The 26,892-nt window shown below is 35.7% G+C and overlaps 1 protein-coding gene across 3 annotated transcripts in view; it reads right to left on the minus strand.

Moving 5' to 3' along the window:
• Positions 1 to 1,246: 1,246 nt before the first annotated feature.
• Positions 1,247 to 26,892, minus strand: part of ZFR (zinc finger RNA binding protein) — a 40,621-nt gene continuing 14,975 nt past the window's right edge. Inside the window, exons 5-20 of one of the 3 annotated variants that reach the window (XM_035309680.1) lie at positions 26,260 to 26,478; positions 24,744 to 24,991; positions 23,871 to 24,062; positions 21,457 to 21,745; positions 20,376 to 20,569; positions 19,756 to 19,875; positions 18,662 to 18,807; positions 18,127 to 18,289; positions 16,271 to 16,476; positions 15,882 to 16,032; positions 14,253 to 14,394; positions 9,216 to 9,313; positions 8,303 to 8,398; positions 4,483 to 4,594; positions 4,284 to 4,381; positions 1,247 to 3,698 (exon numbers count right to left, since the gene is read on the minus strand). In XM_035309680.1, the coding sequence (XP_035165571.1) occupies positions 3,519 to 3,698; positions 4,284 to 4,381; positions 4,483 to 4,594; positions 8,303 to 8,398; positions 9,216 to 9,313; positions 14,253 to 14,394; positions 15,882 to 16,032; positions 16,271 to 16,476; positions 18,127 to 18,289; positions 18,662 to 18,807; positions 19,756 to 19,875; positions 20,376 to 20,569; positions 21,457 to 21,745; positions 23,871 to 24,062; positions 24,744 to 24,991; positions 26,260 to 26,478 (2,654 nt within the window). In that variant the 3' untranslated portion in view covers positions 1,247 to 3,518. Of the gene's footprint in view, positions 3,699 to 4,283; positions 4,382 to 4,482; positions 4,595 to 8,302; positions 8,399 to 9,215; positions 9,314 to 14,252; positions 14,395 to 15,881; positions 16,033 to 16,270; positions 16,477 to 18,126; positions 18,290 to 18,661; positions 18,808 to 19,755; positions 19,876 to 20,375; positions 20,570 to 21,444; positions 21,746 to 23,870; positions 24,063 to 24,743; positions 24,992 to 26,259; positions 26,479 to 26,892 lie in introns of those variants that run through there. The other 2 variants (XM_035309679.1, XR_004746091.1) reach the window with 2 other exon arrangements.

Consider the following 26,892-nt stretch of genomic DNA (forward strand, 5'->3'; position numbering starts at 1 on the left):
AAGGTATCTCATATTCTGGACAGAGCTTCCTAATCATATGCATACAATTGATGTAAACATGACACAGTATGCAGAAGAGGAAAGAGAAAAGGCTTATGCAAGGAGCAAGGTTTATGACTCATGTAGAAAGAAGACTTTTCGTCTCCATTTTAATGATAAAGTAACCTTCTGCTGTAGAATAAGTGATTTATTTTTTTTTGTCAGCTATTCCATTCTGCAAACTTAAGATTTTCAAATGTAGGAAACTTAAAAAATTAATATATGTTTCTTCATACCTTCTACGTGTCTTTAGATTTTAGGACATCAACTTCAAATAGGATTGATGTAGAATGTATTTCAATATACTTAAGCTAGGCTGAGCCTCTAAAAGCTGTCAGGCTTTAAACTGTCCTTCAATTAATTAATCACTGGCTTCAGAATAAATATTAATAGACATGGATTTGTAAAACAGTTTAAGAAAATAACTGAATTAATTAGACAACCATTCCTAATGCCAGAATGTTAAGGCAACATTAAATGAGAAAGTATGCACTGTGTAGGACAAAAATCCCCTGCTGCCAATCTGGTAGCCATGAAAAATGATGAACACTACCCTGTTAGGAACTTTAAACTTGCCAAGTATTATTAGGGTAGCATTTCTTAAAATGCAGAAGGTAAACATCAGAAAGCAGTCCAACAAACAACTGGACACAGTACTATGAATATATATATCTACAATTGCAATTTTCATAAATCCAAATGAGAAAATGGTACAAAATGGGAGAATACAAATTAACAGATACTTAGAGAATTAAGCCTGATTTTTATTTGATTTTGAGAACCTCTGTGGTAACACTATTCTACAGATGACAGTTCTTGGATTTCTTCCCCACCCCCCGAAAGATTTGTTATCTGTTTTATTTGAAAAGGTCTGAGAAATACCACACTGAATAAAAAATAATGAAAAACTCTTGAGAAGATTTACAAAATAATCTATTAGAAGAAATTTAATTTGTAGCCTTTTTGGCTAGAAAACTCTTTGGCTTACAGCCTTCAGAGAATAGAAATAAAGAGAATGGAAGTTTTGTCTCCCCAAGCACACAATGTAATACTTAAAAGTCAAAACTACCTCTGTACATTTTAAACTGTTGTTTTTCCATTCTTAGTTTTGCCAGAGCCAGGAGTTATCTAGATAAAACAGCCCATTAAAATGGGCAGGAAAAACAGTAAGAAACCGAAATTCACTCTTCACCACACAGTGCAAAAATAATGGTCACAGCTTCATATTTAATGTGGAATCACTTTAAGTATACAATATTTCAAAAGATCCAGAAACTGGTTAAGAGATAAAAGCCAGCAGAACAAAAATACAGGAAATCCAAAATAACATCTTTGACCTTTTTAATCCTAAAGTTGAGGGTCCCATGCCTGAATAGGCAAGTTTTAGCTTTATGAGGAAAGAAACTTTGGTATGGAGTTGAACTAGCCACACGAATAGCACCTGTAGCTTTCAAAATAAATAGTAATGGCTAACTAGACACCATGGCAGCAAGACACCCTCCTTTTTAAAATTTAAAAAAATGAAAAAAAAAGACTAAGAACAAGCACATACTTGGAAGTTACGCCTCAAGGCCGGACAACAGAAACTAATGTAATCTTTTTTTTTTTTTTTTTACAGGAATTTTAAAGCATACACTAATTACTGTATTTCTGATACTGAAATTATTTAAGAAATCTTTCTTACAATGAGAATGTTTTCTCTTTATTTGCTCACCACTAATACCCACTCTTTTTAAAATTGCACTCTGATACTTGAAGAACACTGTATTAACATTTTTCTTTAAGACTCCATCTATTTTCTGAAATATTTTATTTGCATTCCATAGACCCATGCTGATAGCAGCGGGTGTTGCAAGACGAAAGTATCCCCCTACTCCAAAACTTATTTTATTTAAAAAGGTCAAAGATAAATTCAACCACAAACTGGAACAAAAGTTTTTTTTTGTTATTATTATTATTTTTTTAATAAACGGTATCAGAAACAACAAATTATATTTGCGATGCCTGATACTCTCCTACAGCCAGTGATTAGATACCGGAATGTTAGTCTATGTTATCTGTGTGTTTTATGGGTTTGCAACAAAGCGTAATACACATTGAACAGAGTAATTGAAACTTCAGTTTCCAGTGTATAATGAATTTAAGTCATTTAATAAATTTTAGTTTTTATTTGAGTATTTCACTGTAGTGCTGTGACAACAAATCACACCTGTGTACCAGAGCATACATCAACAGTATGATGTAACTTTACTTACACCACTGCTATATTTAGCTTTTTGAAAGAGACATAAGCATACACTATGGCCACATCAAATAATTTTCTGGGTTTTTTTCTTTGATAACCTTCACGTAGTAATACTTCACTTTTAAAATTTGAATTATTGAAAAAAAATCACAGAAATTTTATACAGGAATAACTATAAGGAATAACCTCACAGGCACTGATATGACAAACATTTATTTTTTAAGGTCTGAGAGGCATTAATATCATATTGACAAAGTTGTTTGAAAAGAAAGACTAACTTTGTCCAAATGGGAAATGCCCGCTTCTGCTTATAAGTTGAGAAAAGAAATTCAGAAAGTTATTTTTTGGCCTTGCTATGTCACAAAGTCAATCATACGAAGAACTACGCATTTAATCAAAAATTATAGTTTTAAAAGCCCTTCTATTAGAAACAAGAACATCATGCAAAACTTTGATCAATTATGCAGCTCCTTGAAAACTGTTGCAAGACCATACTGTATATATTAGCTTTTATACTGCTAATGCACAACTAACGGCAAACTTGATTAGATTAACACAAATTTGTCTTAATTACACCGTTATATCACACTAAGAAGACAAATGCCACAAGATTGGCAATAACATTTAATTCTGAGCACTCAAATGGCAGGATAACTGTGTTGTAACCCCTTCACATTTAGGAAAATAAACACAATCCTGCAGTCTCACTTTACAAAAAAAAAAAAAGGTTCTGTGAAATATTAATTGGGAGGGGAACTGCTTATACTATCTAACACAAAGTAACTTATACAACTAGTGTCAAGGGCAAACAAAAAAACTTCTAAATAAAATGTCAAAATACACATAGCAACAGAAGCACAAACGCTGCATTAAATACAGTCAAGATAAGACAACGCACTTGTTAATAAAAACAAAAAAAAAACAAAAAAAAAGAAAAGTTACTAAAGTTAGCAACACATTTAAAGAAAATGCAATGAGGGTAAAAACCTCAAACTATTTTTTTTTCCAATGATAGAGTTTCCATTTGTAGTCTTTCCATCCATAATTTGTCTGATACCACACATCCATTACAATGTTCAGAATCTCACAGAAGTGCTAGGTTGTTTTCTTCCAAATCTAACTCCCAAGTTGGTTTGGGATGTTTTAAACAGACATTATTATGAATGAAGTAAAAGCAAGGCAACAAATGGACTTTTTATCACCTTCAATCCTAGAATAAAATGACAAACTTTTTTTAAAAGTTATCATAATCTTTTTTGTCTTTTTTTCCCTCTGCTTCAAATCCATCAACCCCATCACTGTCCCTTCTCCTTTTACGATTGTTATGGATGTTGAAGCGTTGATTCATCTGCGGTAATGGATCCATTCCTAAAACTTTGTGTATCTGACGGAATGCAAGGAGTCTCAATGCAAACTACAAAAAGGATAGAAAGGCATGTCAGTTAGAAATAAATGTCAATTATGAGTACTTTGTCAAACAATGAAGAAACTGTGTAAGATACTATCATCCTTAGCTCTCACTATCCACCCTTTTCCTTTTCACAATGTCAACAGTGTGATTAATATATGCATGTCACACTTGTTGCCTCTGTACAAGGTCCAGCATCTCAACTTTAACATAGTCAGTGAGCTATTCAGCTGCAAGCGTGAGTGGTCATTACTATAAACGGATAAATATTAAAATTAAAAAAAAAATCATTTATATGATCTTAAGTTCCAACATCATTTTAAATCTAATAGAATACTGCTGTAGACAGGGCATTCTTATGGATGTATATAGAAAGCAGTGCTTCAAACTTGTCACATTTATTTTAGTGCAAAACACAATACTGCTTCGCATCCTCTCCTGTGACATTTTCATTGCCTAGCTTCAGAATCATCATCTAAAAAACTGGACTATGTTCTTATAGGGAAGGAAAATTAATGTACACATAGCCTCATTCAAAAACAAACAACAAATGCCTTCATTTTTAATAATGTTACATAAACTTTCCCTTACCTGTGCACTTGAAGTAATATCTTCTCGTTGCTGATCTGTCATTACAGCAAGTGTATCAAAAGGGTCTTTTTCACAAGGGTCCAGAAGGCCAGGACCACCTAGAATGGTTAGGCTTATTAGTAGCACATCTCTACCTTATTTTGACCAAGACTACATATTTTATATTCAGCATTAAGTACATTGATCAAATTCAACTTGCCTTTAAGGATGATTCCTGAAGATATACACTCAAAAACTCTTCTAAGTGCATCCCCAGGACTCTGTGGTCCGGTAGCACTGCTGATTGCTTTTTCTACAAGCAACTCCATAGCCTGTAACAATAAGAAAACCAGCTTATGAAGAAGACTGGTTGAAACAGAAAAAACAAAGAAGCTGGTACTCTTGTTCTATACAGAACTTGTCATAGAATGACTTGCGTTGGAAGGATCGTCTAGTTGCTACCACCCTGCCATGGGCAGGGATGCCACCCACTAGATCAGGTTGCTCAGGGCCTTGTCCAACTTGGTCTTGAACAATTCCAGGGATGGCACAACCACAGCCTATCTGGGCAACCTGTTCCAGTGCTTCACCTCCCTCTGAGTGAAGAATTTCCTCCTGACCTCTATTTTAATCTCCCCTCTCTAGTTTAAAGCCATTCCCTTTGTCCTGGCATTATCCAACTGAGCAAAAAGTCGCCATCTTTTTTGTAAGCCCCTTTTGAGTACTGAAAAGCTGCAATAAGGTCACTCTGGAGCTTTCTCTTCTTTAGGCTGAACAGCCCCAACTCTCTCAGCCTTTTTTCACTGGACAACTGCTCGAGCCCTCTGAGCATCTTCATGGCCCTCCCCTGGACCCGCTCTAACAGCCCCACACCCTTCTTGTGCTGGGAGCCCCAGCCCTGGATGCAGCACTCCTCCAGGTGGAGCCTCACAAGGGCAGAGCAGAGGGGCACAATCCCCTCCCTCCCCTGCTGCCCACCCCTCTGTTGGTGCAGCCCAGGACGCAGTTGGCCTGCTGGCCTGCAAGCACACACTGCTGGCTGACATCAAGCTTTCTGTCCACCAGAGCCCCCAGGTCCTTCTCTGCAGGGCTGCTCTCAGTGGGTTCTCCTCCCAGTCTGTGCTCGTGTCTGGGACTGCCCTGACCCAGGGGCAGCACCTTGCACTTGGACTTGTTGAACCTCATCAGGTTCACTCAACAACTTTTGATGTAGAAATTTTGAAGAACGTTACACATCACAGAACAATTTCAGTTAAAATAGAAAAATTATGCATATTTTATAAAGGTGAATGAAGGAAAGCTGGTGCAAGATTAACACTGAGTACCAATGTGGACAAGCCTCTTCTCATCACAGATTGCCCAAAAGTCTTTTAGAAATATATACAGTAGTAACGTACATATGCAGTTAGCCAACTTGTCCAACCATTTTTTGAGAATGTTTGAAAATTGATGGGTTATCTAAACCTGGCAGCCAGATGAATAAACAGCACACAATGTATCTAGTAACAGAATACGCCTTTTTTTTTTTTTTCCTATAAGAAAACAGAAACTCAAATCTTCAAAAATATAATAGTCTTTTTAAGTTTAATCTAAATTGCTACTACTTCCGTGGCTTAACAAAACTGAAGTTCACAGCAATTTTTTTTTTCTGCATATAGGCTAACACTAACTCAGATGTTAAACAAGTTTTAAAAAATCTTACTGATCAACAGATTTTCAAAAATTTACACATCAAAAATTGTTTAAATGATTGTTTTAAAAGTCTTTTTTTTCCCCTCTGTGACTATTTCCATTGCTTCTTTTTATTATAGACCTTTTTTTTTTTTTTTTACAGAAAACTTTTAAAAAGATTTGCAATAGTAAGGAATAGCTTTCCTTAGATTTTTCAGCACTGAACAGATGTTTCAGTACCACTTCATTTGCAAGTCTCATTTTCAAACAATGTCTTTTTTTCCCTTCCTCTGAGTTTACACTTTTTCAAACATTGCCTTTTATTTTCACTTTCTAAGACTAAATGCATATTCTGATGTGTGCAACTAATTATAGTCAGTGTTGATTACAATTCTTCCTTAAGGGTTCTCATTCCTTTCCATTTTAGCTCCATTTAACTGATAAATTTCAATTCCTGAGCAAGGCATTTCCATAGTTCCACTATATCACTCAAGACCGAGCTTTGGAGTTCTATCAACAGTAACTTAGCTGTTTTCAGGAATGAAGCAAAACAATCAGTAAATTAAAAAATAAAATAATGGTTTTGCATTTATTCATCTGTTTTGCAACCAAAAAGCTCGGGACAACGCCCTAGTGTTCGTGTGCACGTGAGGTCCTGGATTTAAAGTCTGGAAAATCAACCATGAATAGTCATTCCTTCTAACTTGCAAGAAATTGACAAAATTCTTCCAATTTAGTTTTCATTTTTAGGTATGTAAGGAGGGTGCTACAAATGTCTGTGTTTAAACTTCCTAAGATTTTCTATTATTAGAAACACTTAGGCTCTTTTTGAAGAACTCATTGACTTGTAACAGGCTTCTAGCATATGCATCAGGACAAGTTCTGTATTCAGAAAAATACGTATGTTTCTTCAATCTGTGAAATTCCACCTGTGACCAGCAGAAATTACAGGTATTTAAAATCACAATTTTTCATTCTGTAACTGCTTTGCCAGTAAGACTTTGCCAATAGGCCAGAACAGTTACTGACTACACAGACGTCAGTGCTGATCCACATCACTGACATTTTGACAATACATCCCAGCATTGTCAAAAATCGATTCAGAAAACCACGGAACACTCTTGTAGAGAATTAAGATGCAGCTAGGCTTGACATACACACTTCTCTTCCTTTTAGATGTGCCTTAGAACAGACAACGTGACAAAGAAGAAACAACATTCCTTGTTCTTCACCTTCATGTGTGTTGCAACAGATGTAAGGGTGCTTTTCTGCAGGCACACCAGCTTTTATTCTTTGGCAAATTAGCATCACGGTGATAATTAAGAGAACAGTTGCATAATTTTCTAGGTTTTTTATGCTGTATTTATGCAGTGTATCTTTCAGACATGTAGCACAGAAACTGGAAAGATATCTATATATTACTATTCACACTTAAAAAACATATGTAACTTTTTCTACATTTTTCCAGAAACAATCAACACTATCAGAACTAATTGAATAGAACTGCCTGCAAGTCTAGCACCTTTCTCATTCAAAGAATGCCAACCACTGCAACTGTCTTGACAATGTTAGTGCTCTTCTTGTCAAAACTGAGTTTATATTGGGAAGCAGTACAATGCAACACGATTTGGTTTGTGAAACAAACAGTCAGTTTACCTACATACATTTCAGAAATTTTATTTCAGACTCATTTTGGCTGGTCCACAGACTGGAAAACAAATTACGCTCCTGCAGAGCACCTTTTAAAATAACCAATGCAAAAGGAATGCTACAAGAATGCTCATCTGCAGGAATTATCAGAAGTAAACAGTTTCAACCTAGAGATCTTTTTCTAAGTGACAATGATTAAAGATGCTAATTTTGACACATCCACTGAGTACTACTGTGGTATTTCATCTTGGAGACGGGTCACATTAACAATCATAGGAATTACTGTGATTGGTTCTTTAAAGTGACCTTTCTGTTATCACAGAGGTATCTGGGCATAGCTGACATCACTTTAAAACAGTTTCAGTAAAACCCAAGGAATTTCTAACCACCAATAGGTTGTAAAACAAAACAAAATAAACAAACAAAAAATTATTTATATACAGTTAAAATAAACAACACCTAAAATCTAGAAAAAGGATGCTAAGCACAAAGAATTCCAAAGAACAAGAAAATTCCTTTGGAAAAACTCCAGCTCCAAATGACTAAGCTTCAAAAAATTAAGTTTTTAGAGGGACTCTCTATATTCCCTGTAAATGCAAGTACAGAAACCATACTACTTCTTGAAGAGGTCTACACTTAACTGCAGTAACACTTTCCAGTGTTCTACTTGTAGCATCATGGTGCGTTGAAAAGACTCATTCAGGAAGAGTATTACTCACCCAGCTTGGAAAATCAGACCAAGTTGGAACACGCTGACAGAGGTCACGAAGAATACGTATGATAATCACACAGGACTGCAGACCATTAGCTCTAGCCTTGAGAGCAATACAAAATCAAATTAATCAATCCCAGCACCTACAGCAAATAGGCCTTGTTGAAAGACTAAAACACCACTGTTCAATGGAAGCTCAGATACAAGACTGAAACAAATCATTCTACAAGTTTATTCCATGAGCCGCCATTTACAGCAGTATTTTATACAGGGTTAGTAATTTAAGCTTGTAGAAGTCAAAGTGCACAGGTTATACAAGAATAACATTTCTTGATCCCCTGTACACTTTGACCTATGTTCACTTTTAACAATAAATACAGTATCTTTCTACATTAGAAATAAAAAGGATAAAGTAAAGGTCTAAGAAGTAGGTATAGAGACTGAAAGGTCAAGGGAATCTGTTTGGTTTCTTTATTGTGCCTTTGCCAGAATGCAAAGTCACTAAACCAAACAGTTGCTTCTCACCTTTCATTCCCTACACTTAATGCACTTAAAGAAATAGGAGAAAAAGTCTTAAATCTAAACACAAAGCTTTAAACACATATTCCATTATTTAAAGCAAAGTTACTCTGCAGCCTTATGGAATATATAACAAATATACAACAGATGATCACCCCAAGCGAGTCAAACTTTCAACATCGCCTTCTCAATGACCAGAAAAAAAAATGTCAAATGAGCAATAACTGCATAAAGCAGTTCCTCCATACTCAACTTTCTACATTTAAATTTAGGGACCAGAAAAATAGTAAGTATTATTAGCATGAACAACGCTGAGTGTTTTCAGACAATTAAACATTTATATCGCAACTGAACTAATCTCTCATAAGGCTACAAGAAGAAAGTAAAATGATGTTCCGAACCTGGAACCACTTAGCGTGGCGTAGAGCAGCCAGAGCGTCAAGGCATTTTTGCCTGTCCAAGACGTCCGGTGGGTCTTTCACCATACCCGAGGTTATATCTAAAATGGATTGAATTGGCAAAATGCAGTGAGGAATGGGTGTTTGACCAGGTGAGCAAGACACTTCCTTAAAGTAGCTTCAATGTCACACATGCCATTTGAAGTTTAAACCTTTGAACAACACGTGTAAATGTTCCATAAAAGGTATTCAATTAGGATTAGGGCAGCATGAAGATCAAGAGCATAATAAACTTCATTTAGCTCTCAGGTTATTTTCAAATGCATTGCAGATTACGCAATGCGTAGCACTTCTTTATTTAAGCTACCACTGGAAAAATACATATCCCCTAAAATTAAATACTGAAGGAAGGATGGTTGGACACAGTGCACCAGCACAGAGAACACAAGACAGAAGGAACACAAAAATCCACTTTAACCAAATAGTAACATTTAATCTCAGTTTCTTATATGTTTTAACTGTCATCTGTTATTTGGGACCTAGTCCTCCAAAGGAGTATAACACATCTCTAAAGCACTAGATGTTTAGTAGTGATGTTATTTTTATTATACCTTAACCTTGGTATGAAATGACTTTTGCTTTAAAAGCTATTTAAAGGAATCTGAAATGCTCTTCAATATTACTGAGTTCCACTACCTTCTAGTACCTAACCTCTCTTACACAAATAAATTCCTCAACTCATAAATGTGCTCCAATATAAATTCAGATGTAAAGAAAGATCTGAGAGGGGACTGCTTTAATTAAGATTCAGCAGGAAAAAAGAAAGGCAAGGAATAGTTTAAAAAACAAAAGCAGAATGTCTGAAAGAAAATGTAGAAGATCTTGTATATTAAATATTCAGAAAGGGATTTAATTAAGTTACCAAGCTGACTGCTCAGTTACCTAAATAGAGTAGACCATAAGGCCATTTTGGAATTGGTTTAATCAACAACTGGAACCACACTGAACAATCTGAAATTGTATATTCCGGTTACTTAAAATTATAAGCATATGATGCATTTTTAAATTTTATTATTTATGAAAATAGTTATTGTGACTAGTAACAACAACAAAAATGGTAGCATGACTAGTAATACATTGGATAAGAAGAAACAAAAAGCCCTCTCTCAATGGCACTCATTTCATAGGAACTGATTGTGTGAAACTATATGGTTTACTGCAGCAAGATATAACTTTAGCTAAGTCAGAGAATTGAATTAAAAAAAACAAAGAGAGAGACTTATGAAACAGGCCAACATGGAGAAAATTCCAGGGATGCTGCAGAGACAGCTCTGAAGCTGCCACATATACAAATATACAATGAACAGTAGGATAATTTACTATAGAGAGCAAAAAAAGCTGTGAACGAGCATTGTTGCTATTACTTTCCAATATTATAACTGAATTTAATCTACATTCAGATTTAGGCATTTTTGTACGATATTCTTATTGCTCTGCACAGGGTTAAAAGAGAAGGATAATAAAAATAAGAACCAAGTTCAGAAAAACAAGGTTATCTTCTCTCACAGATATTCAACTTATGGAGCATATGTTAAAGTGGAAATAAGAAACTAACAAAGCACTTACAGAGCAAATGAAGACATTTAAAGTGTTTCATTTAAAACAAAGTAAAAAAAGTCCAAACAAAAAAAAAAGAACAAAAAGAAGCCAACCCAAACCTACATAAGAAAGGTTTCAGGTAAGATAATAGATGAAATAGATACGATTTAGATATTAGAGACAAGGGGTACACCCAGAGAAAACCCACAGCAGGAAAAAAGAGGCAGAGTAAAGTTGAGAAGTTTAAAACAAAATATGGGTTTGCTTGTTCTAGTAGCCTACAGAGTCAATTATTTCCATTCTTATAAAACTAATATGCAAATAGGTAACACTGCAAATTTATAGCACATTAATTCACTACGTAATTTGAAACTCTGATTACTTGAATACTAGCTCTCTAAAACTTCAATTTGGAAAATAATTTTATTAAAAACGATTACATTGTAAGCGCACAGAAGTGCACTTAGTGCTGGAAATGTCGATCTACAGTGCTCCTCTAATAATAGAAATCATATGAATACCCTTGAAACTTACAAAGACTGTAAAAGTCAGAAGTTGCCAAGTTGCCAAGTACTTATTGAACTGAGAATATACTGATGTAAAAAAAATTAGGGAACTCTTGTAATATTTAATCTGTGGATTTTTGCATCTGTTTCACATTTTAGGATTAACCCCTTAAAGACTATTTAACTAAATTCAGACTCCTAACCTACCACCCTGTTAAGATAAAACACAAAACTGAATTAATTTACAAAACACAAGCATGAATTCTCACCCTACATATTTATTACTAGCCTAAATATAAGGGGTTAATCTTCAATTAGACGTGCCGTGTCCACACTACTTCTTCATTAAAAGTTAACAGGTATATCAATTTTGGTAAGTTTTATTATGTGAAATACATATTACCCAGTCAACTATTTCAAAACTAGTGTGAACACTGCTTAACTCTAAGAGAGAGACAAAGACGAAAAGGAAAAAAAAAAAAAAGCCAAACACAAAGTAACAGGAGATGCTAGGACTATGCATCCAAACCCCCTCCTTTATAATGCATGGCAGGTGTGACACTGAGCTTTAGAAAACCTTGGTCAAAAATCCTTCCGATGTCTTGGCAGCAACCCCTGACAGGAATCAAGTCCCTCTGCTAGAAGGCTTTGGACCGGGGCTGTTAGCTAAGGATGGAAAAAAAACACGCGCACACACATATGTGTTTATAAATACGTACACTTTGTTTGCTGAAGGAAAGATTCCACAGCAGGGGTTAGAGCACTTTGAATATATCAGATTTGGGAAACTGTCAAACGCACAACACTGTAAGGAACAGTAGCTATGCGGTTAACAATTTTATTTCACACTGTGTTTTTTATTTTTATTTTTTAATTTTTGCCTTTCGTCATGTAATGGGTTTATTACACGTCAAACACGATTCTACTCCACGTGCAAGTCTCAGTCTCATCTTTATTCAAACTGGTTCTTCCGGTAAAGCCTTCCTTATCACCTGAACTAGCTCCCCAAGCGAGCTAAAAAAAAATGAAAACTTTAAACCATTGTAAGACACAGAGCATGAGAAGCTGCAGTAAGAAAAAAAAACACAAACACATACTGTTAACTCTGCAGCAAATAACCAGCAGTCTTCATAACAAGGCCTTCTTTGCTGCAATAATTTGCAATTCAGTCTTCTATTTTCTCTCGTTTCAAGAGTGAACTTTACTGCACATCCATTTTATACTGCTCAGTGTCTTGAAGAGAAAACTAACTTGATTTGGTTTGCCTAGAGGCAGTACTGCATTCAGCAGTAAATAAACTCACAACGATCATTTTAACTCAAGTATGGGTCAGACAAAAATACAGGTTTGTTTCCTTTAGGAGGCATAAATTAAGGGCTTGATTGGAGGTATTTGAAATTTATTTTTAGTCTGCATCATAAAATTTTAGGTCTGAAAAAATTCAATTGAAATTGAATATTATGGCAGGAATCAATACTGCACTTTTGCACAGTACACTAAGAAATTAACATAGTGTTTAAGGTTAACTTCTTTTAATGATTAATCTAATTTAATAATAAAAGCTTTTAAGTGAAAGTATTCCTTAAGGACTTAAGCAATATGCAAAGTCTGATTTGGCACAGACAAACCAAAAGTCATGTGACGCTTAAGATTGCCAAAAACCAAGTGGTATTGGTTGGGTGTGACAGTACATGTACAAAGCATTTATAGCTAGGTATGATACGTGCAGCTTAAAAATGTACAAAGCACTCAAAGACTCTTCAGAAGTCATCCAAACTACAGAAAGCATCTTGATTTTGTTCTGATTACATAGGATGACTTTGTTAACCCAGTTTGCTTATGATGCACTAGTCACAGCTACAGAACATTTACTAATACAGTATAAAATCTCAAGTATTTTAGAGAACATGTAATGATGAGATGAAATTAAAAAAACTGTGGTTTATATAAATATGTATATACACAAACACATGTATACATAAACAAACACAATTTTTCAACCTGCATGAGAAGCGTTAAGATAACCTCAGATTTCCTATTTTTAGGTTCATTGTCAATCACCAGAACCCTGTTTGCCATGTCTTTCAACTATGAAAATACAGGATTAAAAGGAAACAAAAGTTAATTTTATCTGACCCGTAAACAAAAAGAACCAATGTACTGCAGATATTAATCATGCTTGTTGGCTTAAAAGCTTTTGGAGCTTTGAAAGTGTTACAGAACAGACCCTAAAGCAACACTGCTGGCACCAGAGAAACTGTGGACTGAAATATAAATTGATTTATAAGCTCCACCTTCTGCTTCAGCTCAATGACAAAGCCCTTTCTTACTGTACTCGTCTGGGTTTGCCAGTTGGATCAAAGACCGGTTGTAAGACCAGGAGCCTAGGTATACTCAAAAAGCACTCCAGACCAAGAAGCAACCTCAGAGAGCTGGAAAAAATCGCACTGTCTTTTAAAGTTAGAAGCACCATTACCATCAAAATTATTACACAAGTGTACTTGAAGCTAATTGGAAGTGTAGGTGATGGTAACACTGATCCAGTTTAAATCCAAGATTTGATTTTCTAAAAGGTTATATAATCTTTATCTTAGGGCAAGACTGCTCTACAAAGCCAGTTTATAGCCACTTGCTGTAAAATACTTAGTTTTCCAAGTAATTTATAAGAGGGGAAAAAATACTTAAGTTTGTACCTTTTCCAGAAAGCTGAGGTTGGACATAAAGTTACAATTTCAAAAAATTAAATAAATGCATCATACAAGCATTTATTTTAACCAACTGTTGTCTACCAAGGCTGGTTGTTGAAAAACAAGGTTTCAATCAGGATTAGTTGTGCCAGCATGTTACCTTCCAGGACCTTAACGCCATCGTAAGCAGAATAGGTAAACATATAAAATATGTAGGAAAGAAGTAACATCGTTAACAACTTCCCAACCTCCATCCCTCATGTTCTCCTCCCGAATGACTGGAGATGTCAGCGTGATAGTAACTTGCATTTTGGGTTCCACACATGAATTTAAGATTATTGCTGCTTCTGAGACTGCACACTTGATATCGTATTTCTCAGGACTTATTACCTAAATATTGGGAAACAGAGATTTCTATCAGCACCAATAGAAGTATGGAGAAGAAAATGGACTTCAACATAGTCTTTTTAACAGAAAGACAGAAATGCTGTATCAATTATATGAAGCAGATACCTCTGTATTGAAAGAGGTCACAGTATATGCAATTAAAAAAATTGCACATAGATGAAACATAGATGCACATAGCTATGTGGGCTTACATACTGTTATCAAATCATTAATGAAAATACACAGCAGTCACCAAGCATGCAAAAGGAAGAGGAAAAATTACCCATAAAGGAAATTCATATGCAAAGTAAAATACGTAACATAAACTTTGACAGCATTTAAAATAAAGAAAAGCCTCAGTGCCACTTGAAATGTCAACTGGGTATGATTCCTGGTCGAACATATGAGTCTTTAAAAAGCACAAAGCCTCAGTGGTTCTCCTCTGTCCAGCTCTCACTTAAAGATTGGGTACTGCTACGCACATTCTATACTTGGCTGTCGCAACATCTCCAGACAAGAACAAAGATTAAACAAAACAGCAGGGGAAAATTTAAGAGTAATAAGGTGATTACTCTGCATTGCTTCTTCCTAATGATTTAATAGTTCTAAATATCTCAAGAAGCAGCTGTGGGCACCTCAGTCATCTCCTTTTACAAACTAGAAGTCAGTTCTCTACAAAGACAGACCAAGATGTGCAATTTTCAGCTTTTCTGGCTTTGTTACTTTGAGCAGGACCCAAGTCTATTTCCTAATTAATCTGATCCTGCTAAAGCTTATGCTGCCACTGAAGAACCATGCCACTGATTCTGCTGAGCAATTTACCAAACTGTACTGAAACACTGATGCCATAAGCATCACATATGATGGTGGGCAGGCTTTATTTCAGTAAGGAGCAATGGAGTTAAAGACTCCATTTCATAAGATTCATTTCTTATAGGAATATATTTCTTATAGGAATATAGCAAATAGTTTATATGAGTTCCACTGAATGGTCTAAGATTGCTTTATTTATTTATTTTTTTGTTAACTTTTAAGAATGGTACCACATTAAGAAGCTACAAGACTTAATTTGTTAACTGTGGAACTACGAAGCATTCAGACTGGAAACAGACTGGCACTAATGGAGAACTCCGACCTTCAGGCAGTAAGCTTTCTGTAACACTGCACAAATTACCTTTGTCACTGGTGGTAACTCGACAACAGGAAGTCATCTTCTGCTCATTTTTATTTTCCAATTAAATTAAGTCTATTAAATGATGATTAATACTACACCACTAGCATAAACACCTAGACACTTGTAAACACAATGTACAGAAAGCAAAACATGCAGCATGGTCATTAAATTCAGATGGAAACACTCAGAAAAACAAAAGAAATTCAACTTGAGCTATGGAATGCAGCAGTCACAGCCCTGTAGACATATGACTTGGACAGACTTTTTTTAAACAGTAACTTAAAAAAAAAGATGAAAGAATCTAAACTGTACTTACTGCAAGTTGTTTGGGAAGACTTTCAGCAATACGACTAAGTAACGTCTTTGAAGGCTTCTCAGCACATAACAAAACAAGATTGACATTTCTGTCTCCACGGAGCAGCAAACCTTTAGCCAAAACGCCTACCCGTAAAACTCCTTTAAGAGCTCTGTGAAGTAAATTATAGTCAGAAGTTGCATTTAAAATAATATTAAAATTTTAAAGCTAGTCCTGCAGATAGAAAAATGAAATGAAATAGGATTATTCCACATGCTCTTGAAGACACAGTCCTCATCAAAATTTGCTGTAAGAAAACCTGAACAGAACAGGGCACCTGGAAGCACTGAAAACAGTACAAATAAAAATGTAAGATTTTAGAAACAGAAGATGAGTTTCTTAAAAAATACCTGTCTTTACTGCCATCTTTTTTATCATCTCCCTCTTTGCTCTTGTTTTTTTCATGGTCAGTCATATTGTCAGAAACAAGTTTCAAAGCACGCTCAGTAATAGAAACAATCTTTTGGACTGCCTGAAGTTCCTCCTCTGTTGGATATATTGCCGCGTGTTTGGTCATCACGTAGCGGTCGTCAGAGGAGTCAGGGCGGCGTAGAGGCTAAACAGAGAAAAAAGTGTATTTCTGAAATGTGGGAACATTTCACAGTTCACAGAATATTCAAACCTCAAATGACTGAAATGTAACAAAACATGAACTGAGATGTCCTTAACAACTTACATTGCTCACAAACAATCATGTTTGAAGAAAGATAAACTGTATCAAAATGAAACCAATTACGAAATCTCTAGATCCAAAGTACTCCTCTACCCCAAATACGTATCTATTGTCTTTTTATTAAATGGGAAATACTTGCATACTTATGCACTGCTGCAAAATTATGTATCTATACCTGCTGTTATAGAAAGAAGAATTCAAATAGCAAGGCGCCTCAGGAGGTCTCTAGTCCAACTTCCTGTGCAAACCACAGTCAGCTATAAGATCAGATCACATTGCTCAGGGATTTACCCAGTCATGCCTTGAAAAACACCAAAGATGGAGGCTGCACAACATCTCTGTGAAAAAGCTACTTCCTGTATTCAGTCCGAACCTCTGCTGCCAGCTTAAGCTGGGTCTATCTTGCTCTCTCACGACTGCGAAGAGCCCAGCTCCATTGTCTTTCTAAGGCACAGGCATTAGAAGGCTCTTAGGACCTACTGAAGCTCTCTCTTCTCCAGGCTGAAAGCGGCAAGATCCCTTCCCACAGCATGTGTTGCAGTCCCCAGTCACTCTGGTAACCCCACACTGAACCTGCTATGATTTATCAATGTATTTCTTGTACCAGAAAGCCCTAAACTGAATGCAGTATTGCAGGTTGAGTCTAATGAAAACAGATTGCTTCCTATCATCTATTGATTATGCTCCTGTTAATACAGATCAGGATGCTGTTGGTGTTCCTTGCTGGAAGGGCCCATTACTGGCTCATGTTCAACTTACTGTCTGCCAAGATCCCCAGGTTCCCTTCAGTGCTCTGCTACCCAGCCTGTCACTCCCCAGTCTGCACCAGTGCAATGGGTTATTCCTGCCCAGGTGCAGCACTAGCTATTTGTTCTTGCAGAACTGCATAAATTTCCTGACAGCCTATTCCTCCAGCTCTCTTAAGTCCATCTGGAGAGAAATATTGTCCTCAAAAGTACAGGTTGTTCTCCCCACCCTGAGCCAATTTTCACATCAGCAGCAAACCTGATGAGCATGCACTGACTACATCACCTTTCAGATGATTGATAAAGTACTAAACAAGACAAATTCCAGGATAAACCCACGTGGTACTCCACTTATTACCAACCTCAAAGGAGAGTAGGACCCACCACTAACCATTATCCTCTGGGACTGATGATCCAACCACTTTTTACCCATATATTTGTCCACAATTACAGAATCATAGAATGGTTTGGGTTGCAAGGGACCTTTAAAGATCAAGAAAATAATGTTGTATAATGCAATTAAATAAAAGTAATACACAAATCCAGAAAGATTTGTATTTCAGAAGCGTCAGTATTTGTCTTCAAGGCATCCTACTGTCATATTAAGCTGACTTATTTTGGAAGAAAAGTTCGTCTACACAGTTTCATTAGCATGTAATTTTTTCTTCACCTGTCCAAATCCTTTATTAAGAAACAATGGAGACAACTCAGCACTGAATAATTTATAGTCCTTAGCTGTGCCTCCTGGTAAGTAAGATTTCTTTTTTCCCCCTCAAGTTAAACTCACAGCTGGTCCTTGGGGCTGAGGAGGCATTCCCGGTCTAACTCCCAGCAGGCCTAGAGGTCCTGGAGGACCATGAGGATATCCTCCATCTGGTATTCTGCGACGGTCATCCCAGTGATGCTGCTCTTCCTCCATTCTTCTCCAGTACATGTCCTCTTCATATCGCCTGAAGGGTATCAAACAAAGACTTCTCTTTACATAGCTGTCAGTACTTCCAAACATTCTAAAAGAATTCTTGGATGTACTCACTAACTCATTTCTAGTAATTGTGCAAATACCAGAGAATTCCAGAGGGTAAATAAAAATGAACGGCTTTTTGAAAGAGAGTTTGTTTATAGCAAAGTAATTCTAGTAAGTCCAAATTCCTCAGAGGGCTCCAACACTAGCAAATGAAAACCCCAGTGAGTTAATGACAAATTAATTTAAAACAAGACAGTAAAGAGTTCCCACAACATTTAAAAAGAATTAACTACAGAAGCAGAGTTAGTTTTAGTCTGACTGCAGCTTTGTCTCATTTATTGATAATACAATGCATTACCTCATTTCCATCCTCCAGCGTTCTTCCTCTTCTCGCCTTCTCCAGTATTCTTCTTTCTGCATCTGTTTCCTCATCTTTTCTTCTTGAATTTTTCTTGCTCGAATACTGGGTTTTACTTCTACTTGTAAATCTGGATTTACTTTTTTCTAGTTCAGAAAAAAAAAGAATGAAATGTTGGTTTTCCTCGTCATCTCAAAACAACAGACTTTTTTCTGGAATGCTTAACATGGTAGTAAAATGCAGATTTAGAACTACACTGAATGAGTAATTGAAGAAAAATAGCTGTCCTGTATTTTAAAGAAATAACGTATTACAAATAGCAATAATCCCCTCTTTACCTACATCAGGAACAAAGTAATTTAAGATTAAAATGTTACATGAAACGCCAAGTAATCTGCTGTTCATTCCGTAGCTGGGTGACTAGTCTGTAGCCTGAAGAAACATTTCCTCACAACTACCGTGTGCTTCCTAATACCCTGTTCGTGAAGGTACCTCATACAGGTGTATAGCCATGAGTTACTGAATATATTTTTCTAGCAATTCTCTTCTTTCATCCCTTTCATGATTACACAGGCTAGTTACATCTCCTGAAACCACAGTAGATTCTTCTTACATTGTTTCATAATAATCAAAATGCACACCATATGTCAATACAGGTGGCTCTCCATTCATGATTGGAAAAAAGCTCCAACACTCGTTTATCAAATGTCTTCACAAAAGGTTTATGTGGTCTATCCTGCCAAAATATTAAGCACTGTTCTTTTACACTGTTTGAAATTAATGGTAAACAACATAAAAGAACCTACTGTTGCTTGCATATGTTGCACCATATTTTAAAGTTGCAAAGGTTCCCAAAAGCAACATTCAAAATGTTTAAAAAACAAAACAAAATCAAAATGCAGTTTCATAGTCTGCATTACTACTTGGAAGACTATACTCTGAAGAAAATCAACTAGGAAGTGAATGCATTTCTCTACCTTCTTTAATGTGCTGTTCACTCAGAGTACTTAGCTATTCTTTAAATGTAAGACTGTGCAATTAGTCAGCTGTCATCTAACGGATTTTCAGATAGAAGCATAAACATTTTTACTAACCTTATACTGAAGTCTGTGTCGCCTCCCTTTTAAGTGCATCTCCTTGGCATTAGGATCATTAAAACTGCATTCACAAAGTTTACAATGAAAGCGGATCACCTTTCCTTCATCATTTCTGACCTGGAAAATAAAGTTTAATAGTTGTTTTTCTGTGTTTTGTTGTTGCTTTTTTTTTGTTTGTTTTAAACCCAGAACTGATGTTAAAATGAATTTAATTCAGTGACATTGGATACTGTCTACTCAACATATGGTAAAGTCCACACAACAACTGAAAGAAGGCAAACTAGAACTTTCACTTCTGCCAGAGACACCATTGTGCTCCGTAATGAACTGAGTTCTTTCATTCCAGTGAGCACACAGCTTTAAACTTTAAGCTAAACATACTTAGTTGAAATTCTTAATTGCAAACCTGCAAATAATGAAAAATTTACAACAGATTCTGATCCTAGTAACTTCATCCACATCTCATACCACCAACACAAAGAGTGCCCTGCTCTGCTCGAAACACACACAATACAAAAACGTGAACATCTGCACAAGCCTTTGCAAGTTCAATGCCTTGTTTCATGATGAATAAATTTTCACTGAAATAGTTAAAATACACATTTTTGTATCAATACCTCCTCCACATAGTCATGGCCAACTGGCTGGACATCACTTTGTAAGGCAGCAAGAGTTGTAGGAGTCACTGGTTCAGTTGCTGTGTCTGGTTTTACTTCCTGTGTTTGTACCGTAGCAACAGGAGTTGTTTTAACACTTTCAGCTGATTTCATTTCTTCCAGTTTACTTCCTGTTGTCTGAAGCTTATTACCACCTACACATCAAAACATTAAAATTTTTAACTTCCATAAAATAAGAACGTGATTGATTACACATGATGTATAACTATCAATGTTCTGGCCAAAGCTTTATCAGTCTTTTAATATGAGGTAAAACTTAAACATATTAAGAATATAATTAAACAGTCTTGGTATTTTTAATAAGTACGTTTGAAAACATTCAGGTTTGTTTTAAACACTTAAAATTAGTTTTAGCACAAAAACCTACTGCTTTACATAATTTTCATCATTCACTTTCATGCTTTTTCAAAATAGATGAGACTGAAAGGGACAAAGACATTGTAATAATCTCTTTTCATCATCGATTTTTTTTTGGTAAGCGGATCCAAAAATATATTTTATAACCCTGTAATTTGTGTATTAGTAAAGGTACTATGCTCTCTATGTTGCAACTGTGTAGGTTTTGCCCTCAAGAGGAGGATAGCTTATTTCAGAACAGTTGCTTCCCATCTCTATATGTCTATCACGCTCATTTCAAAAGCTTCCATGTTACACTTCCACCGTTACAAGGATGTTTCAGTTGTCCGGTTATCAACTGCCTGCCTGCCTTAGCAGCCCAGACTGTAAACTGAAATTAGGACCAACTGGATTATAAACTGCAATACTCCATCAGCTACTACATAAGAAACCAAAACACTCCTATGGAAGAGGAAGAAGCCTCCAGGAAAGGTCAGGTGGAGACAACAGGACAGAAAACACCATAAATTGTGAAGCAAAACTTTTATACGCATTTTTATCTTCACCTATTGTTTATTACTCATGCATAGTTAACTAAATACATTTGTACTTGCTACACTAAGATCTTTTTAAAAAATTATGGAATAGGTTAGGTTTCAAAATAAAGACTGACTTCTGTACTTGCCAACAAAGTTTATTTTCGGTGTAGATATTTTCTTTACAGCTATATTAGCAGCAGTTGAAGATGTTTTGTTGTTGGATGCTGTGTTAAGTGGTGTGTTTGCCGTGGGAGTAAGAATTTTCACTGCAGAGGATGCAACAGAGGAGTTCACAGTACTGCTGCTAGTTGCTATATTTGAAGCAGATGCAGCTGGTTTGGAAGCAGATGTGGATGTTGAGGAAGTTGCCTGGGTAACCACATTTGGTTCAGTTGAAGGAATGGGTTTGCCAAGTTTTGTGTGCAATTTTACTACCTATAAGAATAAAGAGAAATTCATATAATCTCTCTGAGACAACTAGAAAAAAAATAAATTCTTATAGATTATGGAAGCTGTAATGCAAACATTAATATGATGCAAAAAAAAAAAAAAAAAAAAAAAAATGAATTTTGGAAAAAAAAAAAAAAAAAAAAAAAGATGAACATGTAGAAGTTTTTATCATCTGTAATAAGGAAATAGTTAACTGTCATCTCAGATTGCTTATTTCCATCGCAAATTCAGCATTTACTCCAAGAGCTATGTGGATGAGAATGCCAATAAACTGAAAGGCCAGTAAAACTGAAGGAAGGATTTTGCTCAAACTGTTTCAATGTCACTATTTTGCTGCCTGGTTGCTTTTTCTTCTTTTCAAAAAGTGCAATGCGTTAAATTACTTTGCTTCCAAATACTACTTATAAGTAAAAGTTATTTTAAACAAATTCAACAATTCTAGCTCTTTTGATCACTATCTTTAAGTATATTCATTTTGAAAGAACAGCCAAATTACATAGCAAAACTGAAGAGATTCCTTAGACAAAGGCTGTTTTTCTCATTAAGCACATCCACAGAGGCAACTGAGGAGGACGTGAGAGGTTTTCTAGAGCTCCTTAAAATTCATAGAAAACAAAGAGTCACATGCTTTGAACTTCTATCTTAGTGCTTAAGGATAGAGTACTACTTGTTTTGGGGAATAGCTGACCATCATCTCATAAAGAAATGCAAGCAGTCCATAAAAAACAAACGTGAAATGAAAGCTAAAGATTAGGAAAGATTTGAACATAGCAGTAAAAAAAAATCTGCTGGACACACCTTTAATGCAAACATGTAGACAATGATAATATACATACAACAGTACACATACACTTCTTATTTTTTGTTCCCCCCCTTTTTTTTTTTTTAAGTAAATCATATTTTCTCCATTGCAATAAAGATTATAAATTTAAGCACCTCTTCAAAATGACTTTTGCAGTAGAATGTACAGGATTCTTCATAGTGTGTCAAAGTAATAGATTCCTTTGAGATTTCAGTTTTACACAGATGACAACCTAAATTAGCAGTAGACAGTGACTATCTACAGGGAAAAGAAAGCTACATCCACATGTATGAGGGTAATATATACCACACTCCATGTACCTATCCAATTACCGGGCACACCACAAAAAAATTAATGGCTCAACGTATTTATGAAAGAAAAAACACTAGTCACGTCTAAAATATATTTGTTCTTGCACTAACAAAACTCATATTGAGGAAACTTCTAAATGCACTGTGAGATTTATTTATTTTAATAGGTATGTTGTTACTGATGCCATTTTGTACAGTGCTCTGAGAGAGAAAGGTAAGAGCTGTCAAAGCTGAATATTAATACTGTATTTGTTACTGACATCAATCTTGCTCAAATTATGAAGGAAATCTGTAATATATAAACACACACACACACACTACAGTGCTATTCCATTTGCTATTGTATGTCCAAATTAAAAACACAGGTCATAGGGGTCACAGTGAAGCCTGTAGTCTTCATTCCAGAACGCCTACATAACTGCACACAGATAGCAGGGAAAAGCATGCTTACTGACAGTATTCCAAACACACTCATTGTGAAGTCTACTACTAGGGGGCCCTGTTCTGTGGTCCCATACAGGAATTTTGTGTTCAAGAAATGCCAAGGTGTGATGCATAAGTGTCCTGTCCTTTGGCAATGACTCAGCTTACAGCATTTCAAAGCGCACTGTGAACTTCACAGCACCAAACAAGTAAGCTGACTACCGAGAAGTCTTGGGAAGAGTTAGCAAACACAAGCATGCTACTACATGTCCTCCCTGACTCTTTTCCCCATCTTATTCTATATCTTCTTGCTATGATTATGATTACAACATCCATCCTTTCCCTAATACATCCCCCTTCTCATTGACGCAGTGGCAGTATTTTCCCCCCTTTTTCCCAAAAATGCCCTTCTAATAGTGAGTGAGCTTAAAGTTACATTTGAAACAAAAAGCAGAACTAAACATTTTTAAGCAACATTATTCAAATTACATTGTTTCTGCTCATTTTCTCCCCTCTAAGATGAGGGGAAAAACATACAACTGACTTGTGTAATAAGAACAAAGAAAGCTCTTACTTTCTGGTGTTTGGCTCCACGGATGTGGGCAGCATATGCATCTGCTCCTGTACAAGACACATCGCAAAGCTCACAGCGCAACTGATTCTGAGTTCCACGAGCAGAAGTGCTGCTGTTATTGGTGTTCTGGGAAGCTTTTAATGCCGCTTCTTTCTTTTTGTGTTTCTGGCCTTCTAAGTGTTCTTTGTAAGTCTGTTTAAATAAATAACACACAGTAAACTACCTTTGTACTGCTTGTTCATCTTTCAACTGAATACACATAGAACATAACATAACATACATGCTTTGTACAAGAAATGCTTCCTCCTCTGAACGTTTATTTTATATGACATGCTCTAAAGAATAAGCAGGCCACTTGTAAGGCCAAGAAATTTTCTTATCCTCCACCAGAATTCCACTGTTAGAAGGTTTTTCTCCCCTGCCTGCTCAATTTCTCAATCAAGTACACACACAGATCTCACATGAATTGATACGTACTTTTTACACAATTTTACCCACTGTGAAACTAAACTGGAATGGTGGAATGCAGTGAAGAACAAATTTTCAGGCTTAGCACTGAGAACATTTATATAATTGTTTATATGTAAGTTTTTTTTTAAGAAGTTTAGTATGCTAAAAAATCAAATCAAATCCATAGTTTATTATACTTCTGGAGTTTAAAGTATTGTTAAAGCTTCTCTGTACAATCTAACAGGATGCATCTTTTTCTTCTCATAGTAACTCTGTAATAGCACACGCTTTCATTTAATTATTCCTTTAATAAAATTGCAGAATTTGTCTTTAAAATTTAACACGTGTTCTAAAAGGAGTCATTGTTTTAGCTGAAGAAACAACAACAAAAACGTATAGCAGAATATTACATAATACAGGTACCTGTGGTCCAGCACAGCTGATCTTACAAACATCACAGTAGTGGATCTGGGGTGGTTTGGGAGGTTGTTTTGGTTTCAGTTGCTTATTTTGGAATGGTGCCTTTTTAGTAAAGGTGGTCCCTGTCCAAGCAGCTGTTGCAGCAGCAGCAGCTGCTGCTGCTGCCGCCTGTTTCTGTTGCTGCTGCTGCTGCTGGTAATAGGACGATGCAGCTGAATACACAGCAGCTTCATAGCCAGAATAAGAGGTACCTCAAAGATCAAAATAAAATAAATATTACATCACTGTACAGTACATCACATATCATTACATAACACAATAGTTACAAGCATGCTGCATAATGGGGAGGGTATAAACAATTTACTGATATCATGTTACATATTCCAAGTTTTTTTCTGATGTTTCACAGCACACAAATATACAGCGTATCACTTGTATCTGGAATATTTGATTTTTTTTGACACCCTTGCAGACACATTGTTATGTTGCTGGATATATCAAAGCATCCCTAAAGAATATGTGAAAATTCCTGGTACATCTGGCAAGACTGAGTTTGACGTAACAAGAATAAAATATTTCTCAAAGGCCAGTTGGAATAAATAGTCTTTTGGAACCAGATTTACTGTTCAAGATCCAAAATTGAAAGGAGGACAGAAATTATGTAAAGGAAAAAAAAAAAATAAGACAAAATTGCTAGTGCTATTATATTCTACTTCAGTGATTTAAATTGTTTTAGTGCAAATCTGCTTGTCTACTAAAACCTCTGCAGCACACCCTACATATGCATTCCTTGATTTCTAGTATAAAAGCTGAATAAATCAAGGAAACTGGGCTTTCATACCTCTAAGCCAGTTTTCCCATAAACTTTCTACACCTACTGGTTCAACTATTTTAATCCTCTGATCAGGTTCTTTTTTTAAGGAAGTCCCTTTAAAATCCCTTTTTAAACAGAAAGCAAACAAAAAAAGTTCAAGGTAGCTCTAACATGCCAGTTGATCACGATCTGGCCACAGACCTTAAATTTCTTTTCACTTTTAACTAGGATTTGGATTTCTAATGTTTAAAGGAAAGTGGTTTTGTTATTTTTTTAGCACCCATTATTCTCCCATTTTGGGCCAATACAACCCCAAATTACAAGAGTGATATTGGATTGCTCCTCAGTTGTTTGATAGCATCATGCTCTTCCAATTTCTGTGGGTTTTATTTGTGTGGATGCATCTCTTTATTTTTTTCTACTCCCCCACATTTTCTCTCCAAAATTTATAGTAAGTCACAGAACACTGTATACATACCATTGCTAATACTTTCTATATTTTCACATGCAACAAAACAGCCATACTTAATCATCAAAACTCTTTTAAAGATAAATCATTATACTGGCAAAACATTTTGATGTAACTGGTTGATAGTTCTCAGTAGACTCTGATGTAATTGAACACAAATGTTTGGGGAATTTAAATCCTGTCATCTTCTGTAACAATTGCAAAGATCCCAGCAGCATAATATGCAAAACTCTTACCAGAGTAAGTAACCGCTGTTGTACTGTATGTTGCACTTTGAGTATAAGATGGAACAACAGTAGCTGCAGCTGCTACTGGCTGCACAGTAGAGGAGACCGGATATATAGAAAATGTAGTTGTTGCTGGACTTGGGGTTGCAGGTTTTATAGCTGTCACTTGTCGTGTTTGTTGAGCTTGAGTATATTGAGTTGCCCCTTGGCTATATCCTGCTTTTGGAGCTAAAGATAGAAAACAGAAGTGTACTAACTTAGATAGGCTGTAGTTGAATGCAGTGTGAACCATATTAAGTAATGCTTAACACCTAATAACATTCTGGGAATTAAATATAACAAAGGGAGGTGGTTTATTTGGTTAATTCCTTATTCACAATTATTACTATTTTTAACAGTCATGGTTATGCATTGTGCAATTGTGTAACACGCACTTGTGTAATTATGTCTTAGGTCACATTAGTAAGCCTCAGATTTATTTATTTTTTTACTCTGCTGCCATGTTCTCAAATAACCTTCTCATTCAGTGGTTTTACTGGAATATACTCAGCCAAAAAACATCTAAACCTTCATATTACTTCTCATTAATGTAAAAAGAAAAATTATGCTTGGTAGCAGTCATGATACCAATAATTAAAGAAC

The sequence above is a fragment of the Oxyura jamaicensis genome, chromosome Z (assembly GCF_011077185.1).
Source record: "Oxyura jamaicensis isolate SHBP4307 breed ruddy duck chromosome Z, BPBGC_Ojam_1.0, whole genome shotgun sequence".
Taxonomy (NCBI): domain Eukaryota; kingdom Metazoa; phylum Chordata; class Aves; order Anseriformes; family Anatidae; genus Oxyura; species Oxyura jamaicensis.